The sequence below is a fragment of a genome, unplaced genomic scaffold, assembly GCF_019419815.1.
Source record: "Pyrus x bretschneideri cultivar Hongxiangsu unplaced genomic scaffold, Pyrus_bretschneideri_v1 Contig37, whole genome shotgun sequence".
Classification (NCBI taxonomy): domain Eukaryota; kingdom Viridiplantae; phylum Streptophyta; class Magnoliopsida; order Rosales; family Rosaceae; genus Pyrus; species Pyrus x bretschneideri.
The window spans coordinates 3,787,471-3,814,178 of record NW_025999690.1 but is presented as its reverse complement, the minus strand read 5'-3'; the positions used below and the strand labels follow the sequence as shown (position 1 = coordinate 3,814,178).

At 36.3% G+C, this 26,708-nt stretch overlaps 1 protein-coding gene across 1 annotated transcript; it reads left to right on the top strand.

Moving 5' to 3' along the window:
- The first annotated feature begins 13,046 nt into the window (after positions 1-13,046).
- On the top strand, positions 13,047-23,921 carry LOC103966863 (nuclear pore complex protein NUP107-like). Its single transcript, XM_048563926.1, is given in 26 exon segments — positions 13,047-13,291; positions 13,693-13,922; positions 13,925-14,003; positions 14,072-14,103; positions 14,312-14,381; positions 14,472-14,587; positions 15,368-15,399; positions 15,556-15,681; positions 15,906-16,064; positions 16,925-17,017; positions 17,099-17,266; positions 17,476-17,574; positions 17,872-18,107; positions 18,230-18,287; positions 19,199-19,287; positions 19,747-19,878; positions 20,176-20,298; positions 20,528-20,626; positions 20,726-20,914; positions 21,275-21,449; positions 21,602-21,758; positions 21,966-22,168; positions 22,409-22,550; positions 22,873-23,033; positions 23,146-23,262; positions 23,571-23,921. Coding segments are annotated over 26 exon segments (3,234 nt in total). The 5' UTR covers positions 13,047-13,211; the 3' UTR covers positions 23,640-23,921.
- Positions 23,922-26,708: the final 2,787 nt, after the last annotated feature.

Below are 26,708 nucleotides of genomic sequence, written 5' to 3'. Positions count from 1 at the left end.
ATTCACCACTCCCAATGTAACATCCCACATCGCCTAAGGGGAGTGATCCTTATATGTATATTCCCATCCCTACCTAGCACGAGGCTTTTTGGGAGCTCACTGGCTTTGGGTTCGGTAGGAACTCTGAAGTTAAGCGAGAAGGAGGTTAGAGCAATCCCATGATGGGTGACCCACTGGGAAGTTGCTCGTGAGTTCCCAAAAACAAAACCGTGAAGGAATGGTAAGCCCAAAGCGGACAATATCGTGCTACGGTGATGGAACAGGCCCGGGATGTGACAATTTGGTATCAGAGCTTAACCCTGGTCGCGTGTGTGCCGACGAGGACGTCGGGCCCCTAAGGGGGGTGGATTGTAACATCCCACATCGCCCAGGGGAGTGATCCTTAAATGTATATTCTCATCCCTACTTAGCACAAGGCATTTTGGGAGCTCACTGGCTTCGGGTTTCGTGGGAACTCCGAAGTTAAGCGAGAAAGGGGCTAGAGCAATCCCATGATGGGTGACCCACTGGGAAGTTGCTCGTGAGTTCCCAAAAACAAAACCGTGATGGAATGGTAAGCCCAAAGCGGACAATATCGTGCTACGGTGGTGGAGCGGGCCCGGGAAGTGATCCGCCCCGGGCCGGGATGTGACACCCAATCGTTTCCTAACCTTTCCTGAAGGAAAATTTGTGAAAAACATGTTCATTTAAGCAACATCAATAGCATGCAATTAACAATTTAAAGGCGGAATCATGCTTGTATGCACTTAAAACAAAACATTTACCCATGAAATTCAAAGCCTAGTAGATAGGTGAATCAAGACTCAACTCAAAACAAAGTGAGTTGAGAAATCAATACCTTTGTAGATTCCTCTTTGCATAAGCAAAGGCTAATCACCCAAAGAGAGGGCCTTCATTCCTTGCATCTTGGATCCATGGATTTGGATGGATGAAAAGGTTTCTCCAAGTTCCCAAAATTGAGAACCTCTAAGTCTCCACACCAAGGTATATTGTAGAAGAAATGAGTGACCTAGAGGAAGTAAGATTGCTAGCTATTCCCCTCTAGATTGGCCAAAATTTTTGAGAGAAAAGAGAGCTTGTGTTCTCATCCTTTCCCCAAAAATAACCCTTAGTAAATTTTAGGCTATAAAGTCCTTTATATAGTCCCTTCAAATAAGTGACCTAATGGACCAAAAGCCCTATTCTTTTACACATGGCTAGCCTATAGGTTTATTGGGCTTTCAAGCCCTTTGTTTTATTCAAGTTGTCATACAACTTGAGTTAATGGGCTTGACATTCAAATCCCATTGGGCCTTGCGGCCCAAAACTAACCCGAGGTCTTTAACGAACTTATTCGTTTGATTAATTAACATATTAATTAATCCTTGCCATAAATAATTAAACCATTTAATTATTCTTACTCATCTCCGTTGAATCTTCAAACTCTACCTTACACGGTGTACGATCCATTAGGTTCCTTTTAGCGAGGCAGTGGGCGATTCAAACTCTTTCAAATCGATTGTGAATTGAAACTTACTTTCAATTCTCCCGTTAGTGATAATACACTTTTAGGGCTTCCACAAACCATGAGTGACACCTAGCAGCATATCATGGTTACCCAAGCTAATCAGAAGAGGTGGAGAACCTATTCAGTTTAGGATTTACAAATGCAATACGGTCTTTCTCTAATACAATACTCTTGACCACATTGTTTGGTTTGATAGTTTATTCATGTCTACTATCCAATGTGAATCTTGTACTTATATGATTACCTTGAATGTGATCTGGAACGCATTCCAACATCTCATTCATACTCTGGCCAGAGATTCTAAATCATATCATAGAGTATTCTCCCTCAAACAGTTTGAAGGTTAGAGATCCCTTGTTGCGCATTCACCTGCCTCCATGGCTAAGTGGCTTAACCCCAACGATGCCGTGGACACCCTGATAGAGTGACGTTGACATAATCAAAGATTAAGGACCTAACCACAAGACAACTGTGATGCCTCAGGTCAAAAGACTAATTTGCATTATCCCAACCATGAGTTCTTATGTGACATGAATATGAGAACTCTTCGTTGATCGTGTTCAGTGAACTCATTCTCTATTGAGCACCTACGTACTTGTCTTGATGTCACACACACCAATGACTCGAGACTAGTCACTCTCCCTGAGAGAAGACATAGCACGTACTGATCTTAACGGACTGTCAATGCCCAATTGACAATCCTATGATCAGGAACGTTTAGGATGTGTCAACGAAAGAATGGTCTCATGAATCTAACTTCTTTAGATCGCATTCTTCCAATCACATATTCCTTGGACTTATCGTTTAAGCATATAACATTTATATTAGACGGCTCGAACAATAATCTTTACCCTTTACATTTAAACTACATTAGTTTGAAATGAACTACATTAGTTTGAAATGTCCGTAAAGTATCATCATATGATTGGTTTTAGGGCACATTTCCAACAATCTCCCACTTGCACTAGAGCCAATCAGCTTAGTCATCATTGATGATACCTCTTCTATAATTCATTTCATAAATGGCTGAGTAGTAGGCCTAAACAATGGATATCTATATGTTATCCATAGAAGCAACTTTGAGAATAACGACGTCACCATTATACATGATTCTCAATCATGTGGTTCAGTCTCTCATTTGAGTTCGGACCTTGATGAGACCTTGATTCCCTGGCTTGAGCTATCGCCCCATTAGTGTCATACACTTTCTGGTTGGAACCGAATGAAGAGTTCATGAATGAACTTTCCCATCCAAACAACAATGTTGTAAGCTTCTATATGGCAATATATTTTGCATACATGATGGAACACATTAAAGTCATTTACTTTTAACGTTTCCACCCAAATATCTCTTTAGTCATAATAAAGAGATATCTCTTTATCACTTCATTCATAATGAAGAGATATTCTATGATGGATTAGATTCATAATCTAATACATTTACGCTTCCATTACGTTACTCTAATTCTTCCTCATTCTTAAGGAATCCATCCTTAATATTTCTTAAATACCTAAGGATTCACTTGACAGTTGCCATGGTTCTGATCCTGGGCTTGCATTGATATCATCTTGTACCGTTCTAGGTACGACTTATATCAATGTTTTCATACAATATGAAATACATAAATCACTTTTCTGCGTATGCATAAAGGATTCTATTTACGCATTATTTCTTTGGGAGTCAAAGGGTACATTCCTTTTGAGAAGAACAACTTCCTAGTCTCACTAGAATTGTCATTCTAATTTAAGTTTATCATCATATGAGAAACTTCCTAGCATCTTTTGTCTATTTTAGGGATTTGATATAATCCAATTATATCTTGAAATCTATCATTTATAGATTTCCATCCCATGTATATAGACTATGTCTCCCATATACATTCTATCATTATAGAATGTTTAAAGTCATAACTTTAAAGATGAAGAATTCCTTTCATTTTCAAAATTAATATATATCATGTATATATATATATATTCTAATTTAGGAATATGATCAACTCCCACTAATCTTTTGTAAACCTAGTAAACAAAAGATTCATTTACATCTTTATGAGAAATCAAACAATTGATCTTTTCTCATAAGACGCTTATGGCTCCCACTAGCTTGCTAAGATCCATGATGGATGGATCTTCTTACAACTAACATGTCTTAGAAGTATATATCATATATATATGGGTAATTGATAATGTCTAACGAACTAAATCTTATTTATGTTCATTCTTCTCCTAATGGAGAAATACATTATCTTATGATGCTACTTTCCTTGATATTTTTTTTTTTAAGGAAATTAATCTAAAGTGTTACTTTTTCCTTGGATCAAATCTAAGGAGATAAATACTTTAGACGTCTTACTCATCTACTTACATTTCTTGAATTCTTTGAAACCTTTTGCAAAGTATTCGGACTTGTGTTTATTCAAAATAAACTATAGTCCAACCGAGAGTGATCTTCGGTGAATGTCATACAACATGAGTAGTATTATGTTGTGGACAAGTGCCACTAACATCTAAGTGAATTAACCTCAACAACTTTGTGATTCTTTCTTCTTTCCAAAAGAATAAAGATTCGAACATTTCGCCTCTATACAATTTTAACAAGAAGGTATTGGATCCGGATCTAACGATCCAGAGCATCCATCTATGACCAACTCGTAACTTATGTTTTTAGAGGTATCACAACTCAGTTGGGATTAGTCACTACCTTGTAACCTTTTGGGTTTTAAGCATCATCGTATTCTAAACAGTTAAACTACCACATCATCTCTACTATAGAGACAACCAATTAAATTATAATAATCTAATTTATTGATTAATAAAGAACAATGTTTTTGTCAAACAAAACATTTATCCATCTCTACTATAGTGACGGATTTAAGTTCCTTAAAATTGGAATGTAAAGACAATCTTTAGTATTTTACAATTTCTTTGGTAGTTCATATGAGGAAGTAAGTACAATCCGCTTTCGCAGAGATCTATATTTTATTCACTTTCCGAATGTGAAGTACTTTCTCTTCTCTCATTTAATCTTCTACTTCTTATTAGCACACTTTTACAACAATTGTAAAACATAGTTACTAATACGGAATCATGCATTCAAGTAGAAGAACCAACTGTTGTGAACTTTTCAAGAACATTTTACAACACCTTCGAAAGGTGTGTTCTTGACACTTGCAAGACATTTCTTGCAAATACCCCTTCCAATGTCCATCTTTTCATAAAGAAACTTTGTTCCCTTGGAGTTACTTTGCTTTCTTCATTTGACTTCCCTTTTGACTACAATAGTCATGGTCCCTAAACTCCCACTATCTCTCTTGAAACTCATTTCAAATGTGTTATACACATCAAACGATTTGGAGAGCGTGCGGTTATTGTTCACTATATAGTTTACAATAAACTTAGTGAACCATTAGGATAGGGACACAAAGGTGAAGTCCTTGCCTAGTTTCCGTCTCGTTAAGTGGTTTAACACTTCAACACTCAATGATTCAAAATCATCATAAGTCCATATAAATGGACTATTTTTGTCAACCAACCATTATGTTCTAAACATAATAACAAACTTTCAAGAGTTGTTCAAGGCAACTCTCATTTCTTCATACAACATTTTGTAAGTGAAGAATCATGGCACATAAAGTGTCCATGCCCTTGTGCTTACTTCTCAAGTTCCTTGTTCGTGTAACAAAGAGACAAGCACTAGAGTTTGCATTGTCCTCTTCATAGTAGACTTATCTAACATGTTCTTCCATTGATACATTATCAATAGGAAGATTGTGAGGATGAGACTACTTAGTTACATCTACAAGCCATTAAAGACAATCTATGAGATTGTAGAACTAAGTCCGGAAATTAAAGCGTTTGGTTTTTCTTTGTCAAGTTTTGGATAGCGTTTGCAAATATATTGGTAAACAAATACATAACGAATATAAATTGATTGATTTTAAGCTATTTGATCTGGGTCTTTAAATCAAATAGCACCACCCACTATTTTTGGCAAATTTCATATCCCTCATCGGAATTCGAGAGTTTTGGAGGAAACTCTTAGTAGGGTATGGGAGGCTCACCATTACCAAGCCCACCTCACGATTATACGATGTTGGTTAGCAAAAATAATGATGAGAGAATAACGCTTTACTCATTTACAACTCTTGTAATTACCCATCTAGTTTGGCCTCTAGAGAATGAATGCCTCAGAATTATATCATGTTGGCACCATTGCACTTAGTTAAGTTATTCCCACCATGCTTAGTTTATGTAGAGGTTCAAGCACAACCTCAGAATTATATCATGTTGGCCATACTCGTTGTCTACACTCACCTCATCATATGCGTATAGACTCCTCCTGAATGTAAGCATGCACTTTGTACTCCCCCATTATAGGGTGAAGCCGGTGTACAAGTCACAAACGATTGGAGCCTACCACGGTGGAAGGCCACGAAGAGATATTCAAAGCATCTCTCGCTTATCAACTTAATATTGATTTGTTGAGGGTTTTAGGTCTCATCACATATAAACATACATTTTAATCTAATTAAAACATTTTGGTCCTATTACAACTATTGGTCCATTTGATTGATTTAGTTGTATATAATACTCCCACTAAGCTTTTAAAACGGTTTTTAAAGCAAGAGTATATGATACTACTAACATAAGGTTTGCATTCATTGATGGACTATATAGTTGCCTTAGGGCCTTAGGATGACTATGAACCTTTGATTCGATTCAAACACGAGCCTAGTGTTGAATCTCGGTCTAGGGATGGAGATTGATTTTAGTTACGCGTTTAATCACATTAAGGCGTGTTGTCTTATTGGGCGTTGGACCCAACTACTCCAATTTCATGCATATCGAATAAAACAAGAAAAGGAGTACTTCAAAGTAAATAAGAGCTTATGCTCTTTTACAACAATTGATCAAATCAAATTACTTTAAAGTAAAGAAGAGCTTATGCTCTTTTACAACAATTGATCATATCAAATTACAACCAAAATTTAATCTACACATTCCCATGGTTCAAACAAATTTGAAACGGCCTTTCACATAGCTCAATTATCGTAGGCTAAGGTTCATAATCACCATTTCTTTAATTAATTAACGCTTTAACTAATTAAACTTGAATGCAACATTTTCATTTGGTTTTTGTATCCATAGAATTGATTTAAATGGAGCTAAATGAAATGAAAATCCAATTCTCATTTAAAGAGACAAAACAATTTTTGTTCTCTACCTAATTTGGGCCAAAATGCTATGACCTCAACTTGTTTGGGCCATAGTGCAATTAACCTCAACTTTTGGGCTATTTTGCAAAAACTTAAACTTTTGGGGTCACTTTGTAAAAACACAAAAGTCCACTACTTCATGTAATTACAACTAGAACCCAAAATTTCCACAAAAAATAAAACTTCATTAAAGGAGCAAAACAATTTGTCCTTTTAGTGATTTTGGACCTTTACGTAAAAACGTAAACTTTTGGGTCAAAATGCAAATACACAAAAGTATCAAAACTTAATATAATTGCATAAAAGCCCCACAAGGACCCTAATTGAGTAGGGTGGCTGATTTTGAAGCAAAGTAATAAAAAAAAATTTCAAAGTTTTTGTAAGTGGGGTGTGTGTAATGGAATAAATCATTACATACCAAACCCACTATAATTTCTTTAATTTTTCAAAATAAATATCTAATATATTTAAACATAAGAAATATTTCAAAACAAAAACTTTATGAAATAAATCAAAACTTTGAATCAAAACACCAAACCTTTTGTTCTTGGCAAGAACATATCAAGAACAATGAAGAACATTCATGAAAACCCATAAAAGCTCCATGAACATTCTTCACCCAAAAACATACCAAAACCACTCAAACTTAAGGGAAATAACATACAACCATACTAGGGTACATAGGGGTTCCAAAAGTCACTTTAAAACAATTTTAACAAGTCAAACAAGAACCCAAAATTCCACCCTTTGGATTTGGCCGAATTTCCCAAAAAACATGGCACCAAATTTTAGCTCCAAAATTCATGCTCATATGAACTACATCTACAACATTTGAGATGGCAAATTTTCTAACAAAATTTACATTCAAAGAAGCAAGAATAAAGCTTGTAACAATTACAACATTCAAATCATAAACTATGAACTACAAAACCCAAAAGGATTCACCAACTACTAGACTTAGGCTCTTGATACCACTTGAAGGAAAATTTGTGAAAAACATGTTCATTTAAGCAACATCAATAGCATGCAATTAACAATTTAAAGGCGGAATCATGCTTGTATGCACTTAAAACAAAACATTTACCCATGAAATTCAAAGCCTAGTAGATAGGTGAATCAAGACTCAACTCAAAACAAAGTGAGTTGAGAAATCAATACCTTTGTAGATTCCTCTTTGCATAAGCAAAGGCTAATCACCCAAAGAGAGGGCCTTCATTCCTTGCATCTTGGATCCATGGATTTGGATGGATGAAAAGGTTTCTCCAAGTTCCCAAAATTGAGAACCTCTAAGTCTCCACACCAAGGTATATTGTAGAAGAAATGAGTGACCTAGAGGAAGTAAGATTGCTAGCTATTCCCCTCTAGATTGGCCAAAATTTTTGAGAGAAAAGAGAGCTTGTGTTCTCATCCTTTCCCCAAAAATAACCCTTAGTAAATTTTAGGCTATAAAGTCCTTTATATAGTCCCTTCAAATAAGTGACCTAATGGACCAAAAGCCCTATTCTTTTACACATGGCTAGCCTATAGGTTTATTGGGCTTTCAAGCCCTTTGTTTTATTCAAGTTGTCATACAACTTGAGTTAATGGGCTTGACATTCAAATCCCATTGGGCCTTGCGGCCCAAAACTAACCCGAGGTCTTTAACGAACTTATTCGTTTGATTAATTAACATATTAATTAATCCTTGCCATAAATAATTAAACCATTTAATTATTCTTACTCATCTCCGTTGAATCTTCAAACTCTACCTTACACGGTGTACGATCCATTAGGTTCCTTTTAGCGAGGCAGTGGGCGATTCAAACTCTTTCAAATCGATTGTGAATTGAAACTTACTTTCAATTCTCCCGTTAGTGATAATACACTTTTAGGGCTTCCACAAACCATGAGTGACACCTAGCAGCATATCATGGTTACCCAAGCTAATCAGAAGAGGTGGAGAACCTATTCAGTTTAGGATTTACAAATGCAATACGGTCTTTCTCTAATACAATACTCTTGACCACATTGTTTGGTTTGATAGTTTATTCATGTCTACTATCCAATGTGAATCTTGTACTTATATGATTACCTTGAATGTGATCTGGAACGCATTCCAACATCTCATTCATACTCTGGCCAGAGATTCTAAATCATATCATAGAGTATTCTCCCTCAAACAGTTTGAAGGTTAGAGATCCCTTGTTGCGCATTCACTTGCCTCCATGGCTAAGTGGCTTAACCCCAACGATGCCGTGGACACCCTGATAGAGTGACGTTGACATAATCAAAGATTAAGGACCTAACCACAAGACAACTGTGATGCCTCAGGTCAAAAGACTAATTTGCATTATCCCAACCATGAGTTCTTATGTGACATGAATATGAGAACTCTTCGTTGATCGTGTTCAGTGAACTCATTCTCTATTGAGCACCTACGTACTTGTCTTGATGTCACACACACCAATGACTCGAGACTAGTCACTCTCCCTGAGAGAAGACATAGCACGTACTGATCTTAACGGACTGTCAATGCCCAATTGACAATCCTATGATCAGGAACGTTTAGGATGTGTCAACGAAAGAATGGTCTCATGAATCTAACTTCTTTAGATCGCATTCTTCCAATCACATATTCCTTGGACTTATCGTTTAAGCATATAACATTTATATTAGACGGCTCGAACAATAATCTTTACCCTTTACATTTAAACTACATTAGTTTGAAATGAACTACATTAGTTTGAAATGTCCGTAAAGTATCATCATATGATTGGTTTTAGGGCACATTTCCAACATTTCCTTATTCCATTATCACCCAAACTTGGAAGGGATTTGAGGGTTTTTGAAGGTAAATTCACGGGGGTGCACCGGAGGTGGTGTGGCGGCGATCGGCCATTTCCAAAGTAAATCCCGTCAACCACCACCACCATTAGACTCCTCTAGAACCTAGGAACAAAGCCCAAGTAGTGGTGGAGGCGTCGAAGCAAGTTTGGAGGTCGAATTGAATCACACCAAATTCTAGGGTTTCGTAAAGTTTTAGTAAAATTGAAGCCTTTCTAGGCCAAATTGGATTTGGCCATAGGCGACGATGGTTCGTGACACCTTGATTTTCGAGCTAGAGAATCGTAGCGCATGCTTTAGGTGAATGGATTTATTCTTTTTATTTTGTATATATATATATATATATATATCCATATGTTCTAAAGTACTATGAAATGATTGAGTTTAGATTATGTTATGGTGTATCTATATGCTTGTCACCTACAAATAATGGAAGTGAACTTACGAATGGCTTGATCCCTGTTTAGGGTACGCAGGCAGTCTAATGAGACATTAGATGCAGCCATACAATAAACGAGACTAAATAATTAAGACAATAGCTTGTTTGAGGAATTGAGTAGTGTGAAGGAGATTGGTAGAAAATGCGAGATATAACCTTAGGTTTTGGTAGTTAAATGTTGGTCATAAATTAAGATGTAAAGAATCAAGAAATTGAAGTAAGGAAATGTAAGTAATGATAGTTAATTTAATTAGTGTCTAATTGGATTTATCACCGATGATTACTCTCGAAAGTAAATAGTTCGGGAGTGGGGTGTTACAGTTATGCATTTCATGCCATTTGTATATATGTTTATATATCTAGAAATATTATGATATGGTTGAATTTCAGATTTACGTCACGGCATATTCATATGTATATTACCTGAACCTAATTATTGTGAATGCTTTGAAGTGCCAAATGATGCTGCGGACGTCCAGGTAAGCTTCAGGTGAGTACATGTTGATGATAGTGATAGGAGTGAGTATGATTGTGTTGAGATATGTTAGAGCTCATAAACATGCACTTCGGTGTCAGTGCTCCGCCCATGGCTAGGGCCTAGCCTTCACGTGATCGTTCACCTTCCGCACCACACACTCACCTTGGATCCAAGGTAGGCGTCAGCCTGTCGTACAGACCACTTTAGGTGGTTCTGACTCGTAGATGACTTGCGATACTTCGCACAGCCTTCACATGATCGTAGCACTTAAGCGTATTTATTTACACCTAGCCTGTCGTACAGACCACTTTAGGTGGTTCCTACTCATGTGCAGGAATTGGTAAACAAGCTAAATGATGAGATATGGATAAGTAGTACATGTCACTATAGGTAACTCCGACTTATATGCTAGCTATAAATGATGAGATATGGATAAGTCGTACAGGTCACTATAGGTGACTCTGACTTATATGCTAGCTATGATTGATGAGATATGGATAAGTCGTACATGTCACTATAGGTGACTCTGACTTATGTGCTAGCATTGATTAATGTGATATGTGTACAGTTGTATAGGTATATGTGATTCTGGCTTGCATGCTAGTATGGTTTATTAAGCACGTGATTATTTGTATTGCTAATGAGATGCTGGATAGTGGTATACTTCCGGGTTTACTATTAGTATACTTTGGATTTCATACTTTTACGTAGTATGATTTGTTGGAAACTATACAGGTCTTACGGTAAGGGATTACTACCTTTGATAATGGAAATGATTTTGAAAATCTTTGTTTCGACCACTCAGCCTTTCTATTTTTGCACCCCTCTAGGTTCTAATAGCAAAGTTTCGTATTGATGAGGACTTGTGGCACTCCCAGTTCAGGTGGCTCCTTATGACGGTATAATCATTATCTTACCTTACTGTGCTTACTTATGCTCTGTATCACACATAAAATGGGTCCATACTCGCTCACCGCGTATTTGTGTATATAAACACTTTTAAGTTTAAATTTATTCACATTTTACACATTATCACATTCTATGGCTTCGTCACCTTCCAAATGTCGGCCAGCACAGCTCGATTCGAAATCCTAGTGAACTTTCCGGATCGAAGTGTGTCAAAATCACCATTCACTTACTCCTAAAGTTGAACAAATGCAACAAAATTAAGATGTTGTATAATCTTAAGGGCTGGAATTAAAGTAAGCCCATTCGGTAATAAAGCTCAATCTTTGTCAAGAAAAAAACATTTTATTTTCATTTCACCCAAAACTAGATTTTTCACTGCAGCCAAGTACTATCTCAAGCTAAAACCAAAACCCCATCATGTTTTCAATTTCAAAATTTTCTAGGCATTCAAAATGAAGCTTGTGGAATGAAGAATAAGATTATTACCTTTGTTAGACCCAAAGTGGCCGTAAAGGCCTGAAAATCTACATGGCATTCTACCAAAATCAAATCAACAAACAAAGGGAAACCCAATTAAACCCACATTCCAATTTAACCAAAGTTCAACAATTTAACCCCAAATTAAATCAACAGAACAGAGAAAAAGAGGAAAACTCAAATGCAATAGGAGAGAGAGAGAGGAGAGAGAGATTACAAACAACGCCTGCCCTAAATTGGAAAGCGGCGGTGAACTCCCAGCTCCCTTTCACCTTTCTATTTCAATAGGATTATAAGATTCAATGCCCATATAGTCTGGATCAAATGTGGTGTCATCAATCTGACTCCTTGTATTACAAACATTTTTGTGTTATTGGGATTACTTAACCTTACTAGCTATTTAAATCTTCTCTAATTTCCTCTAATGCCCCTACAACACAAAACAAAATTAGTGATAAAAATTGTGTAACGTGCAATTAGTTTTTCCTTATTTTATTATCAAAGGGAGAAAATAAAAACAGTAGCGACTCATTTTGATTATTACTCGCCAGTTTGTGTTGGTCATCCGGTTCCAATTATCAAGAGATTGCATTACAAAAACTGCTTTGTGATTAATTCATAGAACTTTTGTGCTGTAATCAAAATCATTCATATTATAAACTTTTATTATTTAAAAAAAATGATTAAAAATAATTTTTCTTAATCAATCAATTATAACACATAAATAGACGGTTTGTAATATTTTTACGCTTAACCGCTAAACAATTAAGCCCAAACGACATGCCGTCTTATGCAATGCTCAAAAGGCGTTGTTCGCTCTTTGACTCCAAGTTCAGTCTTCCTTTCGTGTCTCAGGCCTGGTTAGGTACTGAGGTGATTCTGAAAAAAGATGGTATCAAAAAAAACTGGAAGCTGTTTTTGTGTTTGGTAAACATTCAACTTCAGATTTTTTTCACACTTTTGGGTGAAAAAAAGCCAAAAACAAGAAGCTGCAAAACCTAGCTTTGAAAAACCGACATTTTTTCACATCTGTTTTACATAAAAGTTTATCAAACATTATAATATTGTTTTTGTTTTTTTTTTTTTTCAAAAGCACTTTTATAAAAAGATTTACCAAACACTCTACTGCTTTATTTCACAGCTACTTATTCTCACATCACAGCAACAGTTTTTTTTTTCAAAACACATCGATACCAAACCTGACTCACTCCCTCTGTCTGAAGCAGAAAGGGTTTCAACTAAAGTTAAACCCTCACCCTCCTTCTGATTCCCGCGCTCTGAGAGCTTCTAGGGTTTAAGCGTCGGTCAGCCAGAAGCCACTGCCAACCCTAGAGTTTTGAAGGCGACGTGGTTTTGGTGCTGATGGACGTAGAAATGGACGCTTCTCCAAGCTTCTTCGACCCCGAGGACCTCACAATCAGAGAGAAGTTTCGTCGATACGGGTTCGGATCTAAATTTCTCAGTTATCTGAAATTACTGTATTTTTTTTTGGTTTATTTGGGCTTTTCTGGGATGAAGCTTGATTACAAAAATCGAATTTGTAGTCCTATTGTGTTATTTAATGGAAATTAAGCTACTTTTGATTGGTAAATATCGGTTCAAGGATTAGGGTTTTGATTTCAGAGTGTGAAGGCTTAGAATTAATTTTCAAATTTTGCAACATGTAATGCCACTTCTCTCATCTATGGTAAAAATAGTCCTCTTAGAGAGCCCTTGAATTTCCGGGTATTGTTCCGATTGGTTTTACTTTTCGTATGTTTGAAGTGAACCTCTCTGGGTGTTTTTAGAAGTGTCATTGGTATGCATATTGTGGTTTTTACTTATTGGTTTAATGTAATGCCAGGAAAAGGCACTTGACTTCAAGCATGTCGCCCCACCAAGATAATTCAGCTTCTAAATACAGTGAATCTAGGCTACTATACGACGGGCAGAATTTACATAGCCCGACCAATGCTGCACTTCTTCTTGAAAATATTAAACAAGAGGTTGAAGGCATTGATGCTGATCACGTGGAAAGAACTTCTTTCTTAAGAAGGAGGTCGCCCATTGATGGCACAGATATGGATGATGGTGCTGGGTCAGTCCACCATTCAATCAAGTTTTGAAGAACGAGGAGGATTCACTGGCTGATGATGGAGATCCAACCTTTAGCCTTTTTGCATCTCTACTTGATACTCAAATTAGATTCTGTAGTTATATTTATATCCATCTTCAACATTTCCTTTTGCATCTCTACTTGATTCTGCTCTTCAAGGTGCTTGAGCTAGACATACCTATTAATATAGTACTCAAAATTTAGATTTCTGTTAGTTATATTTATATCCATCTTCAACATTTCCTTTTGATAGTGCTTCTGGTATCAAGCTTCTTCACAGTTTTATAAATTATATCAACCTTTCCTGATGAGCAGTTTGACGTCGCTTCTAATTGACTAACCTGTTTATCTTTTTGGTGGCTTGCAGGGTTGTTGCCTTTTCCTGACTTGATACTAAGATTTGAAGAATCCTGCCGAAATGTTTCAGAGTCGATTAGGTATGTTCTAGTATTGAAAATACTTTTTAAACTGGCATAGAAGCTGTTAGTATTGCTATACACACAAATGCTTATCGGGTTCTTCTACAGGTATGGTTCCAATATAAGGCATCGTGTTGTAGAGGACAAGTTGATGAGGCAGAAGGCTCAACTCCTGCTTGATGAGGCTGCTTCTTGGTCCCTTTTGTGGTGCCTTTATGGGAAAGGAAATCTATCTCTAACCTCTGAAGTTTTATGCTATAACTGTTTTCCTTCACACAAATGCACGTGGTGTAATTGGCAATATGGATGTGGTCATCCATTTAACTTCGATAAATAAATGTGCATGGAATCCAAAATTTTCATGGGAACAGACTGATATTTACATTTCATCTAGAATATGTGAGTTTCTGACTGACTTCTGTCTATGGAGCTGTTGGCGTGGGTTGGCAAGTTTTTGCCATGATGGGTGAGCTTGCTAGCACAAAGTTTTTAATTTTCAAAATCTTGGGCCATAGGCCCATGCCAACCCTAACCCAGCCCTGGTCTGCCCCTTCCAATCATGTTGTTTTTTATGCTGTATAGATTCAGCGTATGAATGGAAATATCAACACAGGTCTGTAAATGTGAAAAGTCATCTGCGTTAAAGATAAAACTTCTTTCTGTACCAACTTACCATTCTTTATGTTACATTTGTTCTAATAATCTGAAATTGCAGGCAATCCAACAAAAAAAATTATTTGATCTTTGCTTGTTCTAATGCTAATCTATTTTAAAAATCAGCATTTTCTAGGAATAAACTGTATGTAGTCAAAACTGAGTAAATTAATGTGTACTTTATAGGTTTATTCAGCTATATACCCTGAGTTGTGTCTATTTTGTGGTTGGTGAAAAAATAAAAAATTAATGTCTTTTGTTCCCTTTAGGTTAATAATATTTTTTTTTGGTTGCTAGTCTTACACTTATTAGCTCTGAGTTTAGTGTGACAGTTATTCTTCTTCTTGCAGGGACTGAAGAGATCCCTAAAGAGTTCATCTTGGTAATGCATTTTCCTTGTCATTAGTTGTTTGATTGGAAAAACATGTGAATTTATTTATTTATTTTTAGTAGAAATTTAATATATTAAGAAGTACAGGGAGGTTAGCCAAAAAACCAAAAAAAAAAAAACTCATTCAAATATATTGACTCATGGCAGTTGCCCTCAACATCACATTTGGAGGCTTGCCAATTTGTTGTAGAGGACCATACGGCACAATTATGTCTACGCATTGTTCAATGGCTAGAAGGCTTAGCCTCCAAAGCACTTGACTTGGAAAGAAAGGTTACCACTTAAAGCTATAGTTTTCCCCAGAACATCTTTAATTGTGCAAAATCATTATTCTCTGGTTAATATACCAATCTGTTCTTATGCAATCTTTTTGTTGTCGTATCACACCATGGCACGAATTGGCCTCTTTACTCAGTAAAAGACAGTGAGCTTTCACTGCTTATTGTAGACTTTTGTGTAACAGGAAATTTTGAAGTTGGAAAATTTAATACTTGCAGGTGCGGGGGTCTCATGTCGGTGCCTGTCTCCCAAGCTCTGGAATTTGGTATCATACTCAATGCTATCTTAAGAAAGGAGCCTCCAGTACAAATACCGTTCATCACCTGGATTTTGATGCTCCAACACGTGAACATGCTCAACTACTACCTGATGACAAAGTATTTTTTGTTCTCTTACAAATTTAAGTTTTCTTAGATTTTGAAGTGCCATTGTAGTGCTTCAGGTGTCCATACTCTTTTATTTGCATATAAAATTTACACATTTCAAATTAATTATCTGTTGTAAAATTGAATTTCAAATTAACTAGGTTGTCTAGAGGAATTTTTCTATGACTGCACCCGCGTGCCTTGCTCTCCTTAAGTTACTAGTGGATTAATGCCCCTAGTGGACTTCACTGTCATGATATTTTAGCACAAAGCTGACATTTGGTCGAGCCTTTAAGGAAGACACTATAGTACGTAATGGAATATATATCAAGTTGTATGTAAAAAGTTACTGGCATTATGTATTTTATTCTAAGAAGAACAAAGAATATCAAGATATAAGCTGTCGTGTGGAAAGATGATAGTCTTTATAACATTATGAACCTTTTGTATATTGTCTGGAAATTGCTTTAAAATTATTGAAAGTACTTTAAATCCTATGAGTTATAACTGATACAGTACATGTGTGTTTGTGCTGCAAGACAACACGGATTGTTCTTTACAATGTAGTGTTTAAGCTCTACATTATATTTGCTTTGGAGGGGCCAGGTTTTGTTAAGTCAGAAGCAATCAACTCAAACCCTTGCTCCAACCCCTCACCCCTTCTTTTTGGCCAGGGATGCATAAATCTACTTTTAACTTAAGTTATCAACTTGTAATTTCTTTTTAATGTCGAAGTATGTTACCTATTGGGGTTTGAGGCATTTTAATTCCTTTTAATTTTCGTAGGTTCAAAATATCTGCCATATGTAACTTCTATGTTATCGTGCATGTATGTTTCTATCAGATAAAATTTAACAGTTATTCGCCTGCAGAAACAAGATGAATCTCTGTTGGAAGATGTCTGGACTCTTTTAAGAGCTGGAAGACGGGAAGAGGCATGTCACCTTTGCCGGTCTGCAGGACAGGTTAGTGAAGTTGTGAAAAATATGAGATAATACTTTATTTTATGTTTGTTGCTCTCTTGACACCTGCTAACATTTCGGTAGCCATGGAGAGCTGCAACTTTGTGCGTATTTGGAGGAATTGATGAGTTTCCGTCAGTTGAAGCCGTGGTGAAAAATGGAAAGAAGAGAACTTTGCAAGCCATTGAGTTAGAAAGTGGCATTGGCCACCAATGGCATCTGTGGAAATGGGCATCATATTGTGCATCAGAGGTAGGGTTGAAAGGATTTAGGAACATAAAATTCTGTCCTTTTGTATGGATTTCATACATTGTTAGTACTTAATTATATAAATATTTTCTGTTTTGCTCCCTGGTTTTCTCATTGTTCCTAATGTTATAGAATTATCTGTTGCTTTTTATTCCTGTCTTCCCCCCTGAAGTATTTTAACATGCTAAATTTCCTTTCTATTTATTTTGAAGAAAATAGCTGAGCAAGATGCTGGCAAATATGAAGCAGCAGTGTATGCAGCACAATGTAGTAATTTAAGGCGCATGCTTCCAATCTGCACTGACTGGGAGGTATTTGTCCCCTTGCCCCAAAATTATAAGAATCCTCAAAATCTTTTTTAATTACATCTACTTTTTAATGATTCATATTTTGTGATTTTTTAATTGTTAAGTAACTTCTATCAAAAAATTAAAGTGCCACTTTTGCATAGTGCGAATGTTGCTATTCTTGCTGCACTCTAAAACTAGTTTACACGTGTTGGATTGTTGTACTTGGAGATTCTTGATAGCATTATATTTTTTTTCCATTCCCTTATAACAACACCATTAGTTTTTCATATTTCTTAAATCTAACCAAAATATTTGCAGTCAGCATGCTGGGCTATGGCAAAATCATGGTTAGATGTTCAGGTGGATTTGGAATTGGCTCATTTGGAACCAGGAAGAGTGGATCAATTTAAAAGCATTGGAGATGCAATTGATGGAAGTCCTGGACATATTGACGGAGCTGTTCAGCCTTCAAATGGACCAGGAATTTGGCCGCTCCAAGTTTTGAACCAACAACCACGACAACTTTCAGATCTACTCCAGAAACTTCAATCAGGGTATATACACAATGCATATGCATTTTTCATTCTGATTTTGAGCTGTTATTTTCTGCAGTATTGCTTAATGTTAATGAAAGAGTAGTTTCTTTGAGATGAAAATTTCTATTTGTTTGAATTAGGGAATTAGTTCATGAAAGTGTTACTCGAGGATGCAAGGAGCAGCAACGTCAAATTGAGGTATCTTCAAAAACAATTAGTTGATTCTCTCTGTTTCTATGGAAAATAGTTCCACCGTTTAGCTTCATGGATTGGAAATTATTTTCTATTGTTTGATTCAATGAGAATTTCTTCTCCTGTGGAAATTTCTTCAGGACATGCATTTCCTTTTTGATAGAGATGTATTTATATTTATTAACAAAAAAAAAAAAAAAAAAAAAAAAAAAAAAAAAAGGAAGAATCCCCCTAATATCAACCAAACAGACTAACACACAGTAAAAAAAATGTTATAGAAAATAGTTTCTCAAACATTTGTGCTAGGTTAAAAGCCTTGATCAAAATGTATCTCTCAAACACTTGTGTTAGGTTGAACCCTTGACAAAATATAATAAGAAGATATTCATAATTTTTTTTTTCTAAAACATCAGAGAAGTTTATGAAGAGTTGTTTTGAAAAAAATTCTTTGGGTGGAAAACCTTTGCTCAAAGAAATTTGATTTCTTCCAAAACAAATTTCTATAAGATTGTGTAAATGTTTTTGCTTGAATCATGTGCGTGTTTCTTTTTCTTGACAAAAGAATTGCAAGGTGTATGAATTGTATATTTATATATGCACCTACTGTCTATTTATCACTTTTCTATAAGTATGTGTGTACTATTCCTTTTATATATAGAGAGATAATATTCACACACCCCAAATTACTTCCACCACACCCTTTTATTTGTTTTATATTTTTTTGATATTCTACACACCACTAGCACTTGATAGAAAAATATTAAAAAATTAAAAGGGTGTGGGGGAAGTAATTTGGGTGTGTGAATATAATCTGTCTATATATAAGTCCTCACTCCTTGTATACCATACTTGGGGGCCTGCTTTTCATTTCTTCTCTCTTTTTCCTTCTGCACTTATAACAACAAATTGTTTGACAGATGAAACTAATGTTAGGAGATATCTCACAATTGCTGGACCTTATATGGTCATGGATAGCCCCTTCAGAAGATGATCAGAGTTTCTTCAGGTAATGTTGGAGTTGCATGCACCTCAGTTCTCTGACCTCATGTGTTAGAGATGACTATGTTTCATAGGACCAATGAATTCTTTGTTCCTGGGCCTTTCAGCATTTGATAATTTTGTGTGACCAAATACCAAACTCACACAAACCAGTGTACAGTTTATGTTCTGCCCCCTGGAAAGTCTCAGTGATTGGGATGGCTGAAAAATGTATCAGTTCAATGCAATGTGCAAGTTCTTGAATGGATGATCACTATATAATGATTCTCCATGTTACTTTGTTTGGTGATTACTTTCGTACATGAATACCTCGGTTTCAAGATATTTTTGTAAAATCGGTTTCGATATTTTTTGTAAACAAATTTATTGCAGTCTTCCATGTTCCGCTGAAACAAACAATTAAGTAGTTGTCTAATGTTTTAGGATTGGTTTAATGACTAATGGACGTCGTTTTTTTCTTGATTAGGCCCCATGGAGATCCTCAGATGATTCGATTTGGTGCTCATCTAGTGCTTGTGCTTAGATATTTACTTGATGATGAAAATAAGGATACTTTGAGAGAGAAGATTATGAATGTTGGTGATCTCATTGTACACATGTGAGTAGCTTCATATCATGTCTAGTGCAATTGTTATGTGATACGGTGTGAACTATTGTTGAATAACAAAAAAGAGAACTTGGGGTAACAATATGAGACAAAGTTGGACCCCTTGAATGAACCCAGTGTGGATAAAGGGTGTTTCTCATGTCTTTGGAGACGGCTTGAATTTTGTGTCACGGAGATTTCTATTCTATTATAGAGGATTATGTGTGTATATATATACATCTGTATGTATTTGGGTGGATGTGGCTAATTGGTTTATTGTTCTTTAATGGTTGGTGAATCTAATTCTAGGTATGCCATGTTTCTGTTTTCCAAGCAACACGAGGAGTTGGTGGGTATATATGCTTCTCAACTTGCACGCCACCGTTGCATTGACCTCTTTGTGCACATGATGGAACTGAGGCTAAACAGCAGGTTAATGTTTCTTTACAATGTTCTCCTGTTACTGTTTTTAACAAAATATATGTAGGGTATTCAAATTTGAAAACGTATCGTAATTTATGTTAGCAGGATATCAAAAAATTGCAGGGTATTCTATGCAGGTTGTATAATTTTTTTTTTCTTGGATGGAGATGGAGGAGACACGCAGCTTTATTTATTACCCAGTATATATTATTTATATTTATATGTTGTCTCTAAACAGTGTGCATGTCAAATATAAGATCTTCCTTTCTGCTATGGGGTATTTACAATTTTCTCCCGTGGACAACTCAAAAGGAAGTTTTGAAGAAATTGTTGAGAGGTATTTCTTGTTTCTTTATCCTACTTTACTTTTGGGATAGGAAGAAAGCAATTTGATCGTTCTATATGTTATTCTACTTCTAACAAACTGTTTAAACAGGGTTCTGTCAAGATCTCGGGAAATGAAAGTTGGCAAGTATGATAAGTTATCAGATGTTGCAGAGCAGCACCGGCTGCAGAGCCTTCCGAAAGCTATGGTTGTCCAGTGGCTATGCTTTACACCCCCCTCAACCGTTACTAATGTTGAGGATGTCAGTACAAAACTTCTTCGACGAGCTTTGATACACAGGTAATGGTTGTACCATGTTGTATAGCTCCGTATAGGTTTCTGGAACATCAAGCTGGTTTCTGGTCAGTATATAATTCGGAAATCAAACAAAAATGATTAAACAGCATCAAAAGAATAGTTCAGTTCTTTTCTTTTTGTGATGTGTTAAGATGATGTATACTTTCTTGTTAGAGAAAAAAAGGTAATTTATATCTTAAGGTTGTAGTTCTCGTCTTGGTGAGAATTGTTTACTCTAATTGTTATAGTAGCTCCATGAGATTCTTTAGGTGGTATTTGTTGTTGATGCATGCTCATTGCATCTTCCTTGCCTGCTCTATTTGGTCAATTAGTCAATTTTAACCTCTTATTTTCTCCCTTTAGCAACATATTGTTCCGGGAGTTTGCCCTGGTTTCAATGTGGAGAGTTCCTGCAATGCCCATTGGTGCTCACACATTACTTAGTTTCCTTGCTGAACCTTTAAAGCAACTTTCAGAATCTTCTAATACCTTGGAGAATTACAACGTGTCTCAGAACCTCAAAGAGTTCCACGATTGGGTATGCTTTGTTTTTATGTCCCCCCTCTTTGCTCTCAATTTATCTCTCTCTAACCTTGTCAACTTACTAGTAATTTAGTATGTTATCAAATCCTTGTGAAATTTTATTTCATTTATATATGTATATAATAATTTGTTATTTATTTTGAACAGAGTGAGTATTATTCTTGTGATGCAAAATATCGCAGCTGGCTCAAAATTGAATTAGAGAATGCAGAGGTTTCTCCTCTTGAACTCTCAATGGAGGAAAAACAAAGGGCCGTTTCAGCAGCCAATGAGACTCTGAATTCATCTCTGTCATTGTTACTGAGTAAGCTGATTATTTCTCTTATTAAATGTGAAAACAAGCTTAGAAAGATATCTTTGTTTGGCTTGTATTTTTTCAAACAACAAAGATATTCCTGAGGACAATGAGTTTAGATCCATTATGTGTCCCTTTTTTTTCTTTCTAATTTTCACCTTTTTCAGATTTAATTTTAGTTGCTTGGCATATAAATAAGTTGTCCTTGTATTGTAGGAACTGAAAATCCTTGGTTAGCTTCAGCTCAAGATCATTTGTACGAATCTGTGGAACCTATATTTCTTGAATTGCACGCCACCGCAATGCTTTGCTTGCCATCTGGTGAATGTCTGCCTCCAGATGCAACCGTGTGCACTACATTGATGAGTGCTCTGTACTCTTCAGTGAGCGAGGAAGATGTGTTGCATAGGCAACTAATGGTATGTTTGTTTGTGGAAGCTGATAGGAAGAAAGGATAAAATAAATGTGTACTGATAGATTCTCCAAACTTAAAATCTAAGTTTCTCTTGGTGTGGGTTCTCATTGGTGAGAACAATAAGAGGCTGACACTGTCCACAATATTGTCCCTTTACCTACCTAATCTTTTATGCATTAACCTTTCTGTTTCTTTCTTCACTCTTCTTCTGCTCACTAACAGGAATCTTTTTGTTCCTCCGCAGATAAATGTCACCATATCCTCAAAGGACAATTACTGTGTAGAGGTTGTCCTTCGCTGCTTGGCAGTGGCAGGTGATGGTCTTGGGCCTCGGGAACACACTGATGGGGGTCTTCTTGGAACTGTTATGGCTGCTGGCTTCAAAGGTAAGTAATATTATTGATACTGCAGTTCTATTGTGCTTTGCTCAATGCCCTCTCTGGTTTTCTTTGATCTTCAAGTAAATTTTTAGGGCTCGGGCTTTTCAGCTTTGCTTGATGTGAGATGAATTTTATATTGGAAAAAGCAAAGGGTAATAAATGGATTATTCGGCAGCTCTCTATGTTCAACCTACCATAATCTTCAGAAACTGATCAAAGTGTGGTCGCGCTGCTATAGAATCAAAATTGAATGAAATGTACTCTTCGAATGCTGAATGAAAGAAATAGTAGGAGAAAAGGTGATTAAACTGATTAATTTTCATTGCAGGTGAGTTGCTTCGTTTTCAAGCTGGAGTTACCATCGAGATTTCCCGAATAGATGCTTGGTATTCGAGCAAAGAAGGTTCCCTAGAGAGCCCAGCAACGTACATTGTGTGGGGCCTTTGTCGTAGGTGCTGTATTCCAGAAGTCATTCTTCGATGCATGCAGGTAAACTTCTTCCCAAGTAGCCTTCTACTAGAAATTTATCTATGAATGATTACATAGAGTAACAAGAACTGTGCACACCTTTTAATGGTGTAATGTATGTCACAATACGCAGGTTTCTCTTTCGCTTATAGAGTTGGGTGTTCCACCTGAAAGCCATGATCAGTTGATTGAATTAGTTGCTAGCTCCGAAGCTGGGGTCCTTCATTTGTTTAGTCACCAACAATTGCAAGTAAGCTAATAGATACTTCTCATTTATTCACCACTGGCGGGTAGAAAATTTATAACTCGAGGCTTTAAGCATATTGACCCTTTATCTACGAGCAGTCTCCCACTTTTTGACAATCAGATGAAAATGGCTATTCCTCCTTTTAGGGGCACTTTTGTATTGTAAATTAAAACCCTTGCCATCAAAATTTCAACTGCCCGTACCATTGCCTTCACTTCGGAAACTGCTGTGGAGCTCCCTCTTTTACTTTCTCTTTTTGCATCCGTTGATTAACATGACCCGACTTAATTGAACTGCCGTCTCATCTGCAGGAGTTTTTGTTGTTTGAGAGGGAATACTCCATAAGCCAAATGGAGCTTGAAGAGGAGCTTTCTTCTTGACTTGTTGGTCAAGAAAAGGTCTCTAGGTGCTTGCTGCAAGGCTGATAGGGTTGTAAAATGGTATGCTTCGTAGTTTTACGGTCGGAGGTATTCCGAATCGCTATCCAACGACAGCGGTGCCGTCCGCAATTTTTTTGAATGCGTTTACCCGGCTGAAACTCATGTGAAGATTTTATTGTTTGTATAGGTTTTTGTAAAACTTCTCTTTGTAGGTGGTTCAATGATTAAGGAATATCGATGTTATATTAATTTATTTTTGTCGAGAAATAAGGTTGTTTTTTATATTTTATTTTTTTCTAAACATATTATTATTGCTACTGTTCTTAGTTTTTCGAAATTGCTGTTACGTGCTAGCGGATGTCAACTATGAGCATGCAGACAACCGTCTCTCCGTAAGTGATTCACACATTTTTATTTATTTTTTATTTTTTGATAGAAAAGAAATTCATTAAGGAGAAAAGCCCATAGGACAACTCGTTTCAGTACAATCAATGGGAAAAGCCTAACGAGCGGCCAAGGGCAAAGTTCTATCCCAAACATAAAAATCATCAACATAATAACTAACACTAGTTGTAGCATCCGCCAGAAAACATGTATCCAACAGATGTTCAAAATTCCCAACAAGCCAATAAACATCCTCCAGAATGGACTTTAGCCTCTAGGGTTTATAAGAGCTGAGAATAGACTCAATCGTCAGCTTCGAGTCACCTTCAACAACAAAACGACTAAAACCTCTAGATTTTGACATTGAATTGAAAAAATTAAATGGGTATTCGAAGATAGAAATAATTAGTGGTGCACAAAAGAAAAAAAATGTTGTAGAAATTATTTCTCGCGAGTTGGAAAAAAGTGACAATTGCGTTAAAATAATAATAAAGTAGAAACTGTTTTTATTAAATAAATATTTTTTTTGGTTAAGGAAAAAAGACTCAAGGTTGAGGAGTTATCAATTGGCATGAGATAAAAACGTTACTCTAACGGCAATGTTTTGCTTAATCCAAAATGTAAACAAATTAAACACAAATTAGACAGTACTACCACCACTTCCCACCAGTGTTTGAAGTTTCTTTCTTATGGTCGATGTTTTCGTGGAAATGTTGAAAAAATGACATAAAGATATGAAAACTTAATCTAATATAAAAGAAATTCTTAAATTTTGTTTAAATCAGTGTTTGACATTTCATAAAGTTTATGTTGACCCTAAAAATACAATGTCTATGTGGCGTGCAGGCTGAGTAATTATGAACTAACTACGGGCTAGTTTGGTATTACTGTGTTTTTTAAAAAAACTACTTCGTGCCCTAAAAATAATCAGTTGTAAAATAAAGCAGTCGAGTGTTTGGTAAACTTTTATTGTAAAAGTACTTTTACCAAAAAACAATGTTTAAGTGTTTGGTAAACTTTTATGTAAAACTGTTATGACTATGAAAATGACTAAAAAAGTACAATGTTAAATGTGATATAATAATTTGTTTTATTTATTATTTATAATTTCATCTTCAATCTTCATCATTTATCTTTATCTTTATTTTTTTATTTATAATTTTAGCTTCGATCTCCCTTGTTTATCTTTAATTTATAATTTTATCTTCCATCTCCCTCATTTATCTTCTGATTCTTCTACATCTCCCGATTCTTCTGCACCACTGGCAACCCCAAAATTCCAACTTAGCCCGGCCGCACAGAAGACTTCGCCAGAGTCTATTTCCAGCAATCTCCGCCATCGATTTTTACCACAGTCGTGGCGCCTACTACTGGGATCTAAAGCCGAAGAATGACGACAACTTGAAAGTCACCTGTATCGGACTTAGTGTACTTGAACCACCTCATCGAGCCTTCTGGAGAAGTTCCAGAACCTTTAGCACCTCTGGATTGCAAGTATTTCATCCCTGGAACAATTCCCGTAAAGGCGAAATCTCCAGAAGATCATCCTCCCCAATAATAGAATCGCCGACGGCCTTGAATTCCTCGTCAAAGCCGGACTCGACTCGCTGAGGGACCTCATCCTCTCAAACAATCTGATTCGATGAGGGAAACTAGAAGGAGAAACGTAGAGGGTATAATTGGGTCTAAGAAAGTTCTTTACTGTTCATCCGCCTACTTTGAAAAAAAAAGTAGGTTTTGAGAAGCAACAAATGCTGCTTCCATTTTTCGGCTTATTTTGGCTGGAACTTTGAAAAGAAACATTTATTTTTACATTTAGAAACACATTTTACACTCCTAACCATTTTTCATAGCTGTTTTTTTTTCCCTCCAACCATGCCAAACTGGTACTACATGGTGGTGGTGACAAATGAGCTGCTGATTTATCACCTAGCGAGCTGCTGATTTATGCACCTGGGCGATTACGGCCGAGAAAGGAATACAACTTGACCTTGGGTTCTAGAACTTGAAAACAACTTTACTAGATCACCGCGAAGTTCAATAACTGGCTTTGGCTTTCACTGTGCCGAACACCAGTAACTTGATAACACCTCACTTCACCCAGAAGTTAATGAGATGACCTCTTTAGGTGAAAGAATGATAAACTCTTCGCCCGCCGAGTCTTAGATAGGTAACCAAACAACCAAAAGTAATGGTGTTCAGGGTTAGGATAGTTAGTGTTTGTCCCAGTAGTGTAAGAAGGGTTTCGTGTAAAACAAGGGTTTTCAAGTAGAGCGTTTAAGTTGTTTGTTGAATTGAATGGGCTTTCTACGTTGCATATGAAAGAGAAAATATCTTTATGTATTTCTTAATGAATAAGATTCCATTGTGATTCTGATACACACACACACACACACACACACATAAGAGAATACCCTTTGAGTAAATGACAACTCATCTAACTAATTACAACTAGGAAAACAAACAGAAAATGTTAACTAGGATTTACAATGCTACCCTTAATATCCCCCCCCTCAAACTAAACTGAGGGACTTGAAGGGAAAGTTTGTCCCTAAGTAGTTGAAATCTAGCCTTAGAAAGAGACTTGGTGCAAATGTCAGCAATCTGGTCTTGAGTGCAGATAAAATGAACTGAAATGGCTTTGGACAAGACTTTTTCCCGAATGTAGTGATAGTCTATCTCGAC